The sequence below is a fragment of the Limulus polyphemus genome, unplaced genomic scaffold (genome assembly GCF_000517525.1).
Source record: "Limulus polyphemus unplaced genomic scaffold, Limulus_polyphemus-2.1.2 Scaffold4167, whole genome shotgun sequence".
NCBI lineage: Eukaryota > Metazoa > Arthropoda > Merostomata > Xiphosura > Limulidae > Limulus > Limulus polyphemus.
In genome coordinates this window covers 49,041-66,485 of record NW_013669777.1, presented here as the reverse complement: position 1 = coordinate 66,485, position 17,445 = coordinate 49,041, and the positions used below count along the sequence as shown (strand labels likewise).

Genomic DNA, 17,445 nt, shown 5'->3' with positions numbered 1-17,445 from the left:
ACGCGAAGGTTTGTTGGCCCCGGGACTCGTAGCGCCTCTAGTGGCCACCGCGGGAGAACAAGTTCCCCATTGGATCAAACATAGAATAATGTTTAATATGCTGTGAACCTGAGGGTCCATGAATTGTGTCCTATTGCCACAAAAACATGGTCAGCATTATGGAACACATTATAAGAGTGACAGTTAAAGCCTGTTAATTGATTAAAGTAGCCCAAGAGTTGAAGGTGGATGCTGTTGACTAGCTGCCTTCCCTATAGTTTATCCGTTCTAAATTATGGATAGCCCTTGTATAATTTTATGCAAGTTTCCAAAACAAAACACACAACCTTAATAATAAAACAAACACTAAATTTATTCAAAAAATTGAAATACCATAACCACTTAAAATATAATTAATGTCATAAAATAAGGTTACGAAAGATTTTGACAACAGAGTTTTAATACAAACTATCACTGGTTTAAATGTTTGTCATGTAATTGGTTTAAACTTTAGCTTTACAGACTTAATGAAATTTTACAGTGTATAAAAGACTAAGACAAGCATAAAATGGCAGATCTATCTTAGTTACACAGCTAACAAACCAACAGCACAAAGTATGAAAATAACAAAATAGAAATGTACATTATATTAGAACAAATGCCATTATAATGGTTTCATTAAAAACAAAAATATAACTCATTTATAACACACTGAATTCTAACTTTCACATAGTATTACTAAATAATGTTATCATATGAGAAAAACAGTATTTTTCTTTTCAAACCTGAAAGCTAGCAGCATTTACAGGTCAAGCCCAAAAATCCATTCTTAATATAAATTAGACTCAAAATACAATCTAAAACTTATACTGTAAAACAAATGTATAAAATCATATATTCAAATACAATTAATATTTTATTTATATACCTGCCCACCTGTTATTTAGAAATATTTTTTTTTGTTAATTAGTTTACATCAGCTTTACCTCTTCCCACCAGGTAATAAGATGTATATGTCATTTTATGCCACTCAAAACATCGTAGCATTTTTCATCTACATGTTAAAACAAGCTTTCACCACAGTGTAATCTGAAAATGTTATATAATTGGTTAAAATAAAAATCATACCCTACACATATAAGTGAATTAAGAGATTTTCACTAGCTGTCAAATATAGAATAGAATATGAAAGTAGATCCAGTTAATCCCTAGCACAAATATAATATAACCAATAATCATAATATTAATATGCATGAATTTCAATAGGTAGTGAAAGGAAAGTTTTATATATATCAATAAACAGGAACTGACAGTTATGTAAGTACCAAGACCTGCAGGAGTATAGACATATTTCAATATATGGGATTATACAGGGCCTGGTACACACTTGGTATTTATACATGACATTCAAATAGCAGAAATCATTGAGTTAACCAAAGAAATTAGTTACAATAATTTCTGTTAGACAGTCCCTGATCATAGATACAGACAAGGTGATATAACTTGGCTACAGTGTTTGGCCCTTGAAAGAAAAATTATTCTTCTAGCTGTTTAAAGAACATCAGCTGTTGGAATGAATGGTTCATGCTGGAAACCAGGGATAAGGTCAAGCTGTAAGTTATCCTGTGGGATGAAAAAAAATTTCCTATAATTATTTTATGAAAAAAATATTTTAAACTCTTTCTATAATGTTATTTTCTATTATATTCATATGTACCTCCTAAACTATTAACTACTACTTTATATCTAAGTATTAAAACCAAACTCTTAAAACCTTCAATTCTAGAAACTGAATTTTGATATAATTGCATAATTGAACAAACAGTCACATGCTATATGGCTTATAGGTTATATAATATAATATATATATATAATGCTGTAGAATCATGTTATTAATTACAATCTTAACAAGTTTCTTGAAGTTATTATTACCTTCATAAACTGTTCATACCCAGGATGCCAGACCCTGCATTTATTGAAACCACATAAAAACAAATTTAGATATACATAGGTGTTAAAAGTGGTCCTATTAACATATAATGATTACACATACCAATTATTTTTTACATTATATTTCCTCACCTTGTATTTATCCCAAGATGTGTCACACAAGTCCTTTACCAACTAAGCTAAAGGTTTAACCCTCTAACAGTTGCTTGTAAGGCACTTTTCCATTATCAGAAACAAGGCCCCATGTTGGGTGCCAGTTTTTATTGAAGAAATTTAAATTTTTTCATGATCATATTAGCTCAGATTTGAACCTGATACACATTACTCCCCAGTATAGTGCTCTACCAATTGTTCTGCTAGTAAGACACTTCTTTTTAACGACTACCACGTTATCACAAATGAGGCTACATGCTGAGTGCCAGTTTTTATTGTTGTTTACATCAGGTAGGATTTGAACCTGTGACATCTCAAACATCAGACAATTGCTCTACCAACTGAGCTAACAGGTTAACCCACAGGCACTTGCCAGTAAAGCACTTTTTAACAACTCAAACTACTATAAACATATGATAACCTGCAATATCTGATAAATGGTACAGTATTTCACTTTGTAATTTATATTTTGATGCTAAAAGCATTTTGTTATGCTGACTTATTTGGTACAGCAGCGTGTATGTTTTTGACAGCAAAATCACATCAAGCTATCTGCTGTGTCCACTGAGAGAAATCGAACCCTTTTAGTGATGTAAATTTGTAGACTTACCGCTGTCCCACTAGGGGACTCAATACAACAGAAGTGCATGATTTGATTACTGTAAAACATATGAATGAAGCTTTACATAAGCATTGACATCATGTTCACAAAGCATTAGTCACACTTTTAGGAGAACCATATAACAGTACGAAAGCATGGTCTTACCCGAGGAGCTGACAGCATATTGTTTGTGATACTAGATAATTCATGGAATGATGGTCGCTCATCAAGATCTAATTCCCAGCAATGTAGCATCAGTTGGTATCTATTAAAACAGTAATAAAAATTTTGAAAATGTAGTTCATACTGTAGTTTTTGATTTTCAATATTCATTAATTTTCTTCCAAAATTTCAGTGCTTTTCTTTTTTTACTAAACTCACCTTGTTAGAATATCCATATTATAAAAATCTCTAAGGATTTAATTTTAAAAATATATGTAACTTCTTAAATGTGAAAAAAAGAAACTACACAAAAATGACATGTATAATATGTAATATTATTGTTTACTAAAAATTCACAAATCTTATCACAATGTGAATAAAACATAATAACTTATACTATGATGGTTCCAAGCTATCTAGTTATCATGACAATTCATACTTTAAAAAATGAAACTTGAATTTTTATTTTATTGTGATGAATTAGGCTTAATCCTACTCCTCTAGAATGACCAAATCTCCTGAAGCACTTCATGGCAAGAGTACCCAACTGATGATCCAATGCAATATAACAAACAAGTTTCAAGTGATTTTAACTGGTTTGGATTGTACATAATCACAATCATTATTCATGTTGGTTTTAATTCTGATAACTAATCTTTTTACCTATGATGTAAAAACTAAATGATACCAATTTTCACAGGAATGGTTTAACCATTTCCAGCATGGTGTCTCATGCTTTGTTACAAGGGCATATAATGTTAAGTTTTCAAAAACTATCTCTGATCAGCCCCTTAAATCATCTACAAAATAAAACTGTACCTAAGATGATCATATCTAGTTTTTCTTTGATATATATTTTATTTACATTTGCTTTGAAATATAGTAAAATAAAAAGTCCAAAATGTTAACCTTAACTTTTTTTTGCCTCCATTACAATATTTGAGGCTTTAATAATAATGATTAAACTTCCCACCAGCATAAGTAACATTTTTCAAGACAGAGTAAATCTGTGACCTTTGTACATGTTCGGTTCTTATTTCTAGCACAAATAGTTTGAAAACAGTGAACTCTTGAAATAAGTGGTGTAAAAACTCTACAAATGCACTTTTGTTTCCCAATATTGAACTTTCTAATGTTACAAGTTGAAATGATTTTCTTTCTCACTTGCCTTAAGTCTCTTTTTCTTCTTCTTTATACAGATTGTAAATCTTTAATCTTTTAGCTTTATCTCAAAAGTCTTTCTTTGATAGTTGGTAGTTGCTTCTGCTTTTCGAAAACTCTCATTGGTAAATTGGAACTTATGGAGTCTTTATATAATGGACATTACCTCAATATTTAAGGGCTATATGCTCATATGTGAAAGATTAGTAAGAGCTTTTTATATTTATTTGTTTGTTTTGAATTTCGTGCAAAGCTACACGAGGACTATCTGTGCTAGCCGTCCCTAATTTAGCAGTGTAAGACCAGAGGGAAGGTAGCTAGTCATCACCACCCACTGCCAACTCTTGGGCTAGTCTTTTATCAATGAATAGTGAGATTGACCATCACATTATAACACTACCATGGCTAAAAGGGCAAGCAAATTTGGTGTGATGGGGATTCGAACCTGCGACCCTCAGATTGCAAGTCGAGCGGCCTAACCACCTGGCCATGCCAGGCCAGCTTTTTATGAAACAGTTGTACATACTTTTTCTAAGGAGCACAGAACATATATTTACAGGTCAAGTCCAAAAATCCATTCTTAATGTAAATTAGACTCAAAATACAATCTAAAACTCATACTGTAAACAAATGTATAAAATCATATATTCAGATATAATTAATATTTTATCTACATACCTGCCCACCTGTTACTTAAAAATAATTGATGTTTACATTACTTATATATACATAACAGTGAAAGTAAAGAAAATTCTGAAGTGAGGCCCAGAAATTGATCAAATTTATTATTATGCATGTCATAATTAGGATTTCAGTCATGTACCAAGATTTCTATTTGCATACTTTTATTACCTTACACTTACTTTACCTGCTTCTTTTTCTTCACAGCATTGCTTTAACTTTTGTCTGTTAAGGTTTATTTACTGGTATATTATGAAGTTTGTTTGACATGATGAATCCAATAACATTACTTTATTCTTAAAAGAAGAAAGTAAAATATACTAGAAATTCATGTAATTACAATTTTAAACATAAGTATCATAATTTACCAGTGATCACTTTCTTGACCACTGGTCATGTCTGACCACTGGTGATTTAAGTCAGTTGATATAATTCATAACTACAGTAAATATCTATAAAGCTAAAAAATGACCATCTTTAGTCATATAGTATTAAGAATCTTAAAACATTTGGTTGATTATTCAAACCATTTGAAAGATCATATTTAATAATACATGTAAGATCACCAAATACTACTTTGCAAGACATGTGAAATAATACCATCTCAACTTACTCTACACTTCATCTTACAGTAATATGTAATGGCAACCAAAAATGCTAATCAATAAAACTGTCAACTTTCTTCCTGGTGATATCAAGATAGACATGCAGTGAGGTATTATAAGTACCAAAAGTTACATCACAACAATAAATATAACTGATATTTATTTATATTACGTTCAGTGTAAACATAATTAAAACTACAGACTGAAATATGTCACACAGCAACAAAAAAAATTAAAAAAACAAGAAATGTATTAAAATTAATTAAATCTTATTAATTAAAGCTTAATGTTCAATGCTATTTTACAATAAGCAAATGCATGTAGACTTTTATGGACTTTCACAAAATTTTAAAAATACTGCTTTTGAAAGTTTGATTTTAACCATGGCCATACCATGATAAAACACTCCATTATGATGTGCCTGTTATCAATACCTCATTTAGTGGCTTTTATTTAATTATGAATTATATATTTTACCCAAACAATTTAACTTAGCTTCAAATATTCAATCATTACCACTCTATGTCTTAAGTGTCTGTGTTTCAGAAATGAAGTTTTTGAATACTTTAATTTATGAATACAGTACAGAAATGGTATGGTTTAATAATCCAAGATATACCAATTAAATTTAAATCAGTTGCTTACTCAGCAGTAATAAACCAAAAACTCAATATTTTGGTCAAATACGCACATACATAGACTTTATGTATTTTTTGCCTAACAGAGGACAAAACAAACCTAGTGAAAATTAGTTTAAGAGCAATAAACACTGTTTAGATATTAATTCAGTTTTGTGAATTACCATTTTAACCACATACACTAATCATTTTGTGTTTGTATGTAAAACTTCCATTGCTCAACAAAATACATCTAATAGTCCAAGCTTCACCAATTTCTTACAAGTACCTCCCACAAACTTAAACATTCTGGTTCAATTTAGACTTTTCTAAGGATCCAGATGGTACAGAAGCAGTTAGAATGGATTGTATTTATTCCTCTTCTTAGCTGTTAATTAGTGAGTAGGACCTTTGACAAACAAACCAACAAAAAAATTATTTATTTAGAAATAATTATATCTTGATTATTCCTTTTGAACGATTATAGTATTTATTAGAATATTATTTATGATTTTAATTTTTTCTTTTTGAATGGTTTCATTTGTAAACAAGCATTTCCAAAGACTGAAAAGGTTAAAATCATAAATGATATTCAACGTTAAACTGGTACACAATTAAAAACATTTTATTTAGGCTTATCTATGGCCTTCAAAAAGTTGACGACTCTACATGTTTCGAAGTTACAATGTCACCATATTAATAGGTGATAATATTCGTGAATCATTAGAAATAATAAAACACAAAAAAGATCATGCGGTATTAAATAGAGATGAAGGTATGGCGAATATTTCTGCAAGAATATGGATTGATCTCCTTTGAATGGTTTAGCACGAGTGTATGAAATATAACATACAGGTCAATGACCTACTAACAAGTTATAAATACTTTGGCAATTGTCTTGTAATTCACTCCTGAGAATGACGTTGTAACATCGAAACATGTAGAGTCGTCAACTTCTTGAAGGCCATAGATAGGCTTAAATAAAATGTTTTTAATCGTGTACCAATTTAACATTGAATATCATTTATGATTTTAACCTCTTCAGTCTTTGGAAATGCTTGTTTACGTACACCTATTTCACTCTATGACATGTTTATAACCAATCTAAAGCTCAAAATTTCCCCCATGTGGTTTTCTCAGCCTTTACAAAGTGTTTCTGTAGGAAAAACTGTCTTTTTCTTTGTAGACTCGCAGAGAATAGGTAAGATGAGAGATTGTTCAAAACATTATAATTTTTTAGATCCAAATATAGCTTAGTTAGTAACCCTGATAAATTCCAGTGGAATTGTGTGGTGCTGATATAGTAATTTATGATTAAAACCTAAAGAATTTATTTTGTTTTACATACTCCACATGCAAAATTTGACAAGGCTTAGCAAAGTACTGCAAGTGAGTACAAATTTCGTAAGTAGAAGAAATCATTGTTTTCTATATTTATTTATTTATTGTTCTATGTTTTAAGAAAATTAACTGAAATTGAAGAATGTATTTTTAAATAGTAATATTATATATATACATAAGTAATGTATTATAACTGAAATGTGATTGTATTCTACAAAATAATGGTCCACTAGAACAAAGCTAAGACAGTTGCAATTTGTGAAGAACTGTTTTATACTACTGGATATTATAACATAAAGCTGCATATGCCTGTGTGCATCTTCTGTAATGTTAATCAGAAATGGCTAAAAGGTCAATAAAATAAAAATAATAAACATACACATAAATAAAACAATGCTCACATTAAAGTATATTGGAATGAGATTGTCATTTGTGAGGACATTTGAACATCTTGTGAATGTGAAGTAAGATTTGAATATTAGATCATATAAATCAGTTTTTAGATACACACTGAATTTTCCAAGAAAAGGTTCAGCATTTTGATAATTTTTCCTCCTTAAAAAATCGTTATATTTATCAACTTTACACAGTTCCATAAATAGTTAATAACAGTAAAATAAACAATCATATGATTTACCAACTCTGAGTTTGAACATAATTTTTTTAAGAAAGTATTATAAAAAATATTCATAATAAGTTATTGTATTTAAAAAGACAGACAAGTTCTTAATCACACACACGCACATGTATATATATAAATGTATAATGTTATGAGATTTAAGCTATTTAGAATAAACATTTGTGATTTTGTGTTATAATTTGTAGTCATTCTAGAACAACAAAAGTGCAACTTAGATCTATTTCCTAATTTTTATAGTGGTTATGAGGTTAGTCAAATTGACCCAACCCATACAGATATAAGATAGAGGAACTAACATATATAGTTTTAAAAAAAAATTGATAACTATTTGGAGGTTATAAAGATTTCACAAATGGAACTTGACAACTTACTGATACATCAAGGTATTTGTAATCTTAAAATCAAAATTACTTTGCATGTTGGATAGGCAACATGTGAAAAGAAAGAATGCACAAGCAAATCATTAATTAAAAAAATCTTACATTTTGTGTATGAAAACTTTGTAATGTGTACTGATAATCTGCAAAATTTAATGAAGATACACATACATTCAAAAAGTTACAGTATATCTGCTTTATGGTTCCTTTGGTGGATATGGGCTGGGTGGAATCCACCTAGACCATAGTCAAAGAGTTAAATAAAACAATACAATAATTTCTAATGGCTATAGTATAACAAGGCTAGAATAAACAAAGAGCAGAATAAAAATGTCAAATAAGATCGAAACATATCTCATAACAATATGAATATTAGGAAAAAAATGGTTTCTCAAATTTCTATAAAAAAATCAATAACATTCACAAAAAATATTAAGCTCTGTAAGTTAAAGAATTATTTTTCTTTTTACACAATGATACAATGAGTCTTACAGTTCATCTGATACACCCTTTGGCTGAGTCAACTTCATACCACGCAGGACTCTTGACGACACATCCTTGGACGGAACTGAGCCATATGGTGTGCCACCTTTACAAGTTAAACACAAAGTTACTGATCAACAGGTACTAACACTAGCTAATAAGTCCTTTTCCTATATGTAACAAAATCATGCTTATCAGCCACATATATTTTAGCCACACAGTACGAAAGATTCATACTATTAATAAAATTAAATAAGTATTACACACTAACTTTTTTCCTGTTTCACTTTAGATTACAAAGTACATTCAATTGTATTATTGATAAAGTAGTTCTGTTGTCTACTAAACCTAGATAACCCACAAAACACAGCTTAATCACATTTTTTTCCTGTATTAAATGACAACTGGATGATCCTTCCTAACTTTTTCTGTCTCTTATGTTAGAAAACCTGGATACTTTATACTTAAATGAAGACTCTGTTAACAATTACTGTTATATAATATTCATTGATAATACTGAATGAATTAGTCTAACTTTTTGATCTAATTGCATAATAACTACATTTTCAATATTCTGTTTTCAATTATTATTAATCTTTTTAATTTCCTTAATAAAATATGTGTTAGGATTTATAAGTACAAATGATGCTATTATTCTTTAATACATTAGGAAAACTTAAACATGACCGAAAAACATTTATTTCTGAAATATATTTAAAGCCTTTTAGACAACCATGACCCACCATGCAGATATGTAATGTATTATTACATTAAAAACAGCTTTGTAGACAACTATGGCATGTTATACATGGAACTAATAAAGAGAAACACCATATACTTGCCATACAAAACCTGTATGGTACTGTGAACCACCATGCAAGGCAATACCATAAAAAAATGTATCATTTTACACGTAAAACTGATAAAAGAATTACTGGAAAAAATAACATCAAAAATAAACTGAAATCAGTCTAAATATTAGGTGGCTTGGTGTGTAGAATTATAGTTGTTTAAAGTTATATAATGTAGTTAGTACCTTGTTTGCAGTAAACAGTTTTTTTTTTTATAGAGATACTGTATTCTTTTTTGTGGAACAGAAATCTTATAATTGAAGTGTTACCTGATTTGTTGTTCACATATCTGATAGAAAGTGTTTCCATAATTCAGCTTCTTCGCTCTTTTCCACAAACAGTGTTGTAGTTAATATATATATAATGCAGCTAATAACCTTTATTCTAAAACAGGTTACGTTTTGTATGATAAATACTTAAAGCAAATATTCATTTAACATTACCACTTCAAAATAAATGTTACTTCTGACTGTAGACACAATACTGACCCAAAGTAAAAATCTCCCACAAGAGGACACCATACGACCAGCTGAAAATAAAAAAAAACTTACAATTGTTTCACCAGCAAGATCATTTTAAAAATATTTTTTATACACATATATAAGTATTAAAAATAATAGTTTCATTGTAGACTTGAAAACATCGTACAAATCTTTCATTGTTATAATCCAGAATATTAAGAACCTAGATGAATTACTAGACCTTTCATTTTTGAAATATAACACTAGAGTAACTGAAGCTCATGAATGACTAAACAAAAATCGAGGAAGCAGATTTTTGCTTTTGCATTGGAACATTTTTATTACTGTATTTGTATTTGTAAAATTTAATTTAAAAACTATATGCAAAATAATTTTGTTAAAAACATAAATATGGTATATAGAAATACACTAAGTTCATCAAAAAAGTATTTAAGATAAAATCCAACAGATTCTGTAATAATTTTCTCACTGTTTAAAATCCTTTAAAACCAAATGTATACAAATACATATATATAGAAGTTTAAACTCACACATCGCTTGCAAAATTGTAGTTACATGATCTTAAAGCTTCAGGTGCTGTCCAACGGGTATAATCAGGTTGCTGTAAAACATAAGATTTAGAGCCACATACTTGTTCCATTTACATTTCCAAAACCCTTTTTACAATTAACTCAAAAATTAAGTATAAAAAGAGACAATGAACGGGTCATTATTTCTCATTTCTTATCATACTTTCTTATTTTCATTAAATCAGTTACATATAATTATATTTTGTAATTCATCTCTCTCTCTCTCTCTCTCTCACTAATCTAGGATATCACACACACAAACTGTCTATCAGAAAAAGAATATCTCTAGCTTCGTATATCATAATAAGTATTTTGAGGAGTTTGAATAAAATTACTAGTTTGTTTTTTTGAGTAAATTATATTGAACAAAAATCTACTGCTTTTTTTAAGAAACTGCTGGAAACACAAAAGTCTTTAATACACTTTCAACTAGAAACTAATGTATTTTATATGCTGGTCACCATTATGATCTTAGCTATGCAATGACTATTAAAATGTAAAAATTGTCAAAAAATCTTTCTTAAGTGGCAACATTCTTGCTTGCCAGTTAACCAAAAACTGAGATAGAGAAGGTTTTTATGATGATGAATGCAGAAATGTCTTTATTATGTACACGGACACAGTTTACTTTTTTTTTATTACGATAATACAAAACACACATTACTCTACAAATTGTTTCTTTTGGTTTAAACACAAATCTGCAACAATGGGCTATCTGCATTACATCCATCACAAAAATTGAACTCAGAATTTTACCATTACAAGCCTCAAGCTTACTGCTGAGGTTCTATTTCCATACTGAATAAATAAAAATGACTTAGTAAGTTTATATAGATGCTACTGAATGCTATAATGCATATTGGTAATGAAGTTAGCAGTTTAAATTATACACAAGATGACCCCAAACATTCAAGTCTTGGTAAGTATAAAGTTCTGACGAAGTCAGTTTTCTGTAAGTTTTTGTAATTTCAGCAGTTTTATACCCTTAACAAATTTCAGGAAAAATATAACACTGATTTTCATTTCAAATCCCACAAAAACATATATACAAACTGCAACTAATTAATATCACAATTTAAATAATGTGTGATTTCTATTAAAAACTGTTTAAAAAGAAGATAAAAATAACTTAAATAAAAGCTTTTAATACTTTTACTATTCTAGGGAAAACTGAAAGCTAATACAGTTAGCATATAACTAACAGGTTCAACAATAGAAACTAATTATCATACCTTCCCCAGAGGGTTAAAGCAAGCCAAACCAAAGTTAGTAACTTTTGGAATACAGCCATCAACCACTACAATGCTTCTTGATGACAAACGACGATGAAAGATCTTTACAATTACAAAAAAATAATTATTAAAAATACATCAGTTATAGTTTTTCAAGGAAAAAAAAAGAAAAAACTTATTTTAATAACACACACACATATATAACATTCTGCTGTATGATTCTGGATTTTTATTATGAATTCAACAAGCAAAATACACAAAAAAGTGCAGTCCATCACATTTGATGGGGCTTATCACACTGACACTCAAAAGCACCTGTAAAATGAGATTTCTGAGGGCTTGTTAGAGCCCTTGTCAAGGCTGTCATGATTCCCACTACTACTCCTTTTATTCTTATAAAAAAAAATAACTTTTGAATTCAGATTCCGTTATTATTTGTCATAGCACTGGCCATAATACGACAAATTCAAACTATGTGGTTATACACAGACATCGCATATTTGTAACTGAGTGAGTCAATATTTTAAAGTTTAAATTATAAAATTGGATATTAATTATTAGCAAATTCAGACTAGCAAGAAGAGTTTTAGCAAATTTGATTGTGACCTAAATTGCATTTGATGAGCTACTTTCAGTATGACAAGAGGTCACAAGGGCTGCCATATTGATCGGGGTCATCATGGTTCAGTGGCACACTGTGAACAGGCCTCAGTTTAGCCAGTGAAACTGTTTTGTTGAAAGAAAAACAGTAAAATTCAGTCAAAACAAATTAACTTTCATAAAAAAAAAATCGAGATACAACATCAGCCTGCTGACAGCCCTAATGGACTGTTTGGCAGAGGCTGTTTACCACTCTCATGCATTTATCAAATGTGAAAGACTAAAACTGAATTTGATCACTCAATAATTTGACATCTTCCATCTAATTCATAACCTATCATAATACCATTTATGTAAATATTAAATAGTTTAAGACAATTATACTGCAGTATTTACACCACTGGAAAATCCTGCCATCCAAAACATTATTATATTATTGTTTATTTATACAGGATTCTGAAACTACATAACCTTGAAAAAGTTAAGCACCACCACAGAACATATATATATATATATATATACAAACAAAACTTCTTACACTTCAAACTATCTCCTTAGTCTCTTCTATCACATTATTCCTATGATAAAGTTTTATACACATGACTTAAAACAAAACACTTCTCTTGTATATTTTAATTATCTAAATACATAAAACTTAAAAACAACAAAAATGTCTTGGCAACTAGTGTTTGTCTATTTAACTGAAGTGACACATAACAGAAATACTGCTAAAGAAAAATATGATATTTTATAACAATTATAAAAATTTGAAATATCCATAGAATGCAGAAAACTTGTTTTTGAAGCATTTTATGCTATATTCAAATGCTTCAAGAAATGAAAAATATAAAATTACATGTATGAATGTATGCAATATGAAGAAAAGTCAGGCACATGTAATGAATGCATATGAAGAGTTACACAATTATGCTTGACCAAGAAAGGAAATGTATATGTCAAGTATAAGTTAAGATGCATTTGAGACAGTATTGAGAAACAGCTGTTTACATTATCTGTAGACTGATGCCATAGCAGCAGAGAGAAAGCTATGAGAAAGTTTATATAAGCTCCATTAGAGACTGGACACAACTTCCATAAAAGGAATTAGCAAGGAAATCAGAGACTCTGTGCAGATCTTTGATCTGAGGAGGATCAGTAGAAATATATGACAAACCTGCCAATTTACTGTCTTCAATCCCAACCAATTGCTGAATTAGTTTTGGTTTTAGTTTCGAGAATTATGATTAGTTAACAAAACTCATCCAATTAAGTGACAGATCAATGTGCAAGTTGGATGTGTACACTATTTGAAGGATCATAAGTATAATAAAGAAATCCATATAAAAAGCCATGTTTGGGGGCTAAAAGTCAGTCTCTGGGATCATATGAAAAAGCCAAACAACCTGCTGCTGGTTGAAGAAAAAACTGATGCTGCCTAAATCAACTATGTCAGTTCCCATAACAATGTTGAAGATGTTTAAGATTTCCCACTCAAGCTCCGTAAGTAACTATTGTTATCTCTCTCAGAGTCAAATAATGTAGTTAGAAACTGAATGTACAGAGTTTAATATTAAAGAATTAACAAAAATGACATGGATATTATAGAAAGTTTAATTGAAGTACCATTAACTGCTCAGATTTAAGAATTTAATAGTTTTAACAGTGAAAAGTTTCAAGATATCCTCAGTAATCTCGATGTAGCCGAGAATCTTAATATATTGCATTAAAGTGTTGTTTGTGTTTTGGATTTCAGTCACTGAGTCAATTCTTTATTCTAACTGTAAACTTCATAGAGTTAGTAACTTGTGTACTCCACTTGCAACTGTAAACCTGGATTTTTAAATAAATCTATTGTTAACTGGATTAAGTCGAACACCAAATAATTAGCCCACATGGCAGTCCATGTTTTACATTCTTTTATCAATGAACAATGGAATAATTTAAAGCAAGTATAAAGGATTAGTCAAAAAAAAAATTGCATGCTAATGTCATTATTATCCAAGCTTTAGTTACGTTAAAAAAACTTTGTATATGTACTGATCAATTTTCACTTTTTTGATATTTGGATGTTTTTACCCTTGAGCTCTAAATGTATTTAAAGGAAACTCCAAATCAAACAATGAATACATAGGATTGAGTACACTATATTAAAATTCTCTTGAATGTGTAAATCAGCAAGTTACATCACAATCACAACTGACACAAGGTTATGGTGGAATGACATGTATCAGAACTAAATTTTGGCACTTTTTGTCATTTCATAAGTAGTGTGATGTCACTGAAAATTTATTGCTTTTGGGAAGAATATGTAAAAGAATTTTCCAGCACATAAGAGATTTAAAATTTCCAAGACGGATATGTCCTTTGGAAAACAATGGAATATGGATAACTCTTTAGCATCAGAACCTTCCAGAAAAAAATACCAGCAAAAAGTTATTCCCCATCTAAAGTTAAGCATCTTGTAACAAAAGTATCCAAGAACACAAAAGGTCAGTGGTAAAAGCAGCCAAAGTGTCTCATGCAGCTCTACATAACATAATAAAGGATCTGCATATGAAAAAGTGACACAAGTCACATGCACACAGGTTGCTTCTATAATATATCTGTTCAACTGTTGCATAACTCAAGCAGTTAGAGAACAAAACAGGTATTAATACTACTTCATACAAAGACATGCAGCACCAAAGGATTTCTGTGCAATTGGACTGTAGATAAGGGTGGTGGAACATCAATGTCTTCCAACATTAGATAGATTATAGAAACCATTAGGACAGGTGTTTTTCATAGCAAAGACACATTAGTCTATCTGCTGTGTCCACTGAAGGGAATCAAACCCCTGATTTTAGCATTGTAAATCCAAAGACGTACCACTGTCCCACCGGGGGACGAAACCATTCTGAAGGAGTGGTGTGTGTTTTGAACATGACAGCCTTTTGCAATGGAAGCTATGTTGCAATGCTATTTATTGTCAGATAGGGTAATATGTCAGATATGGCAACATGGATTTTAATGACATCATGAGGTTCCAAAATCGTTTTAATACTCAACCTTTTAAAAAAATGTGAAACTTCTTTAATGTTCTAATTTTAGGATTAAAATTAATATTAAAAAAGGGTCATTACCTCTGAAATACTGATAACTTTTCTTGTTGAGTTGTTCACATGCTTAACAACCATATGATTTAAAGTTCTGAATGTCACTAATTCAATGCAGAGCCTGCATCAACTTACCAATAATTCTCCACTATCCCAGCTTCTACACGACTTATTTCTGCATATCAGGTGAACTGACATAAACTCTACTTTCCCACCATATATCATACTTTTTAGTTGCAGTCATGATGGAAAAATTGCAAATTCCCTGAATATTTTTTGGAGGGGAGAGGGTGGGAATGTATTTCAGAGGTAAGTATCTGTTTGAAATGTATATGAGTTTTAAACACATACTTACCTCTGAAATACAGTGAGTAACAAAACTGGCCAAATCAATGGATATTTACAAAGAACCAAATAAAGACCTTAGCTGACCCAAGCATGGGACTCAACGACAGTGCAATGTAAACACCAAACACATAAAGCATATGCACACAGAGAAGTGAGAAAGTTACCTGCTGAAACATCATTAGCCACAAGATGCATCATCTGTCCATTCCAGAGGGCATTACCCTCTCATAAAACACCAAAACAGAAGAAGTGTATCCACAAATGTATAAATGGAAGGCAAAAATCCTGACTGGATGAATTGAGATTAATGCAGAATCACAAAAAAGAAGGAAAGACTGCAAATTATTCAAACCTGAGAAGGACAAAAAACAGGGATACGTAATAACCTGCAAAAGTCCAGGCTGTAATGATCTGTATAAATGTAAAATCTCTTAAAGCAGGAGAGACCAGTTTTTCTTTTATATTTCAGCTAAATTACTTCTCAACCTTATACACTTGTATGAATGTTAATTTGGGCACTGGCCAGAATAATAGAACATGACAGAGAATAAATATGGATTTCATATGGTTTGAAGAATAACCACACATAACAAATGGAATCCTGAACCTGAGAGAAAAGCAATGTAAATTAAAATTTTAGAAATGGATTTGAATTTTTCCACATGCCAACCTCTAAGATGTCCTCTAACAGGTACTGAAACTGGGAAGACAAATGCATCACCGAGTGTCGAATTTGATAATATGTAACCAAAACTTCACTTATAAGGTGTACAAGTACATTACTACATACAAGATGAGCCAGCTGCATAAGCCAATTCGTTATTATGAATGAAGCAAGATCAGTGATGCAAAGAAGATGTAAAGTATACATAACCTTTTCAAAGCCCTCTGAAAGATTCTATTCATGTGATAGAAGAATGAACAGTCTTGACAAACCACAAAGTGTTCTTAAGAACAATAAATAGTTAAGTAACATATTTGGTGAAAAATAGTGGTTACCTTCTATCATAGTTCAAATCTTTGGTAGAAAGGCACTATCAGGATTTAAATATAGAACATTCCTAAAAAACAAAGCAAACAGCACAAGAAAATATACAATCAGTGAAAGATGGTAGAATGACCAAGTCACTAAAAGTCCTCAAGAGAAGCATGTGTAAAGAGGTGAACGAAGTGTAATAAAAGGGGAACATGTACTAGTAAACTTTTGACAGTGTCCAACTGAAGATAATTGAGAATAGCGAAAGAGAAGGAAATTCCCTGAGATACAGTGTCAGAAGACAGATGCCACTGGCATCCCACAAGAGTGTGCTTTAAGGGAGACTTTGTGAAGTGAAGCAATCATCCCAAAAATGGAATTCTTTGGAGATAGGTATGGAAGACTGGAAAGTATGAAAGTCAATTCAAATTCTCAGATGCACCATATACTGTGCTAGTATTAAATGAGATTTTGAGTCATCCAAGATAAGTAGCCAGCAGGGTGGTCACCTGAATGTAAGACTTAATGGAAGAAATGGTAGG

At 30.5% G+C, this 17,445-nt stretch overlaps 1 protein-coding gene across 1 annotated transcript in view; it reads right to left on the bottom strand.

Moving 5' to 3' along the window:
- Window positions 1-336: 336 nt before the first annotated feature.
- The window catches only part of LOC106470697 (putative tyrosine-protein kinase Wsck), a 65,002-nt gene continuing 47,893 nt past the window's right edge, over window positions 337-17,445 (bottom strand). Inside the window, exons 12-17 of the mRNA XM_022399331.1 lie at window positions 11,885-11,986; window positions 10,614-10,684; window positions 10,090-10,130; window positions 8,760-8,856; window positions 2,849-2,948; window positions 337-1,602 (exon numbers count right to left, since the gene is read on the bottom strand). Of these exons, the coding sequence (XP_022255039.1) occupies window positions 1,531-1,602; window positions 2,849-2,948; window positions 8,760-8,856; window positions 10,090-10,130; window positions 10,614-10,684; window positions 11,885-11,986 (483 nt within the window). The 3' untranslated portion in view covers window positions 337-1,530. The remainder of the gene's footprint in view (window positions 1,603-2,848; window positions 2,949-8,759; window positions 8,857-10,089; window positions 10,131-10,613; window positions 10,685-11,884; window positions 11,987-17,445) is intronic.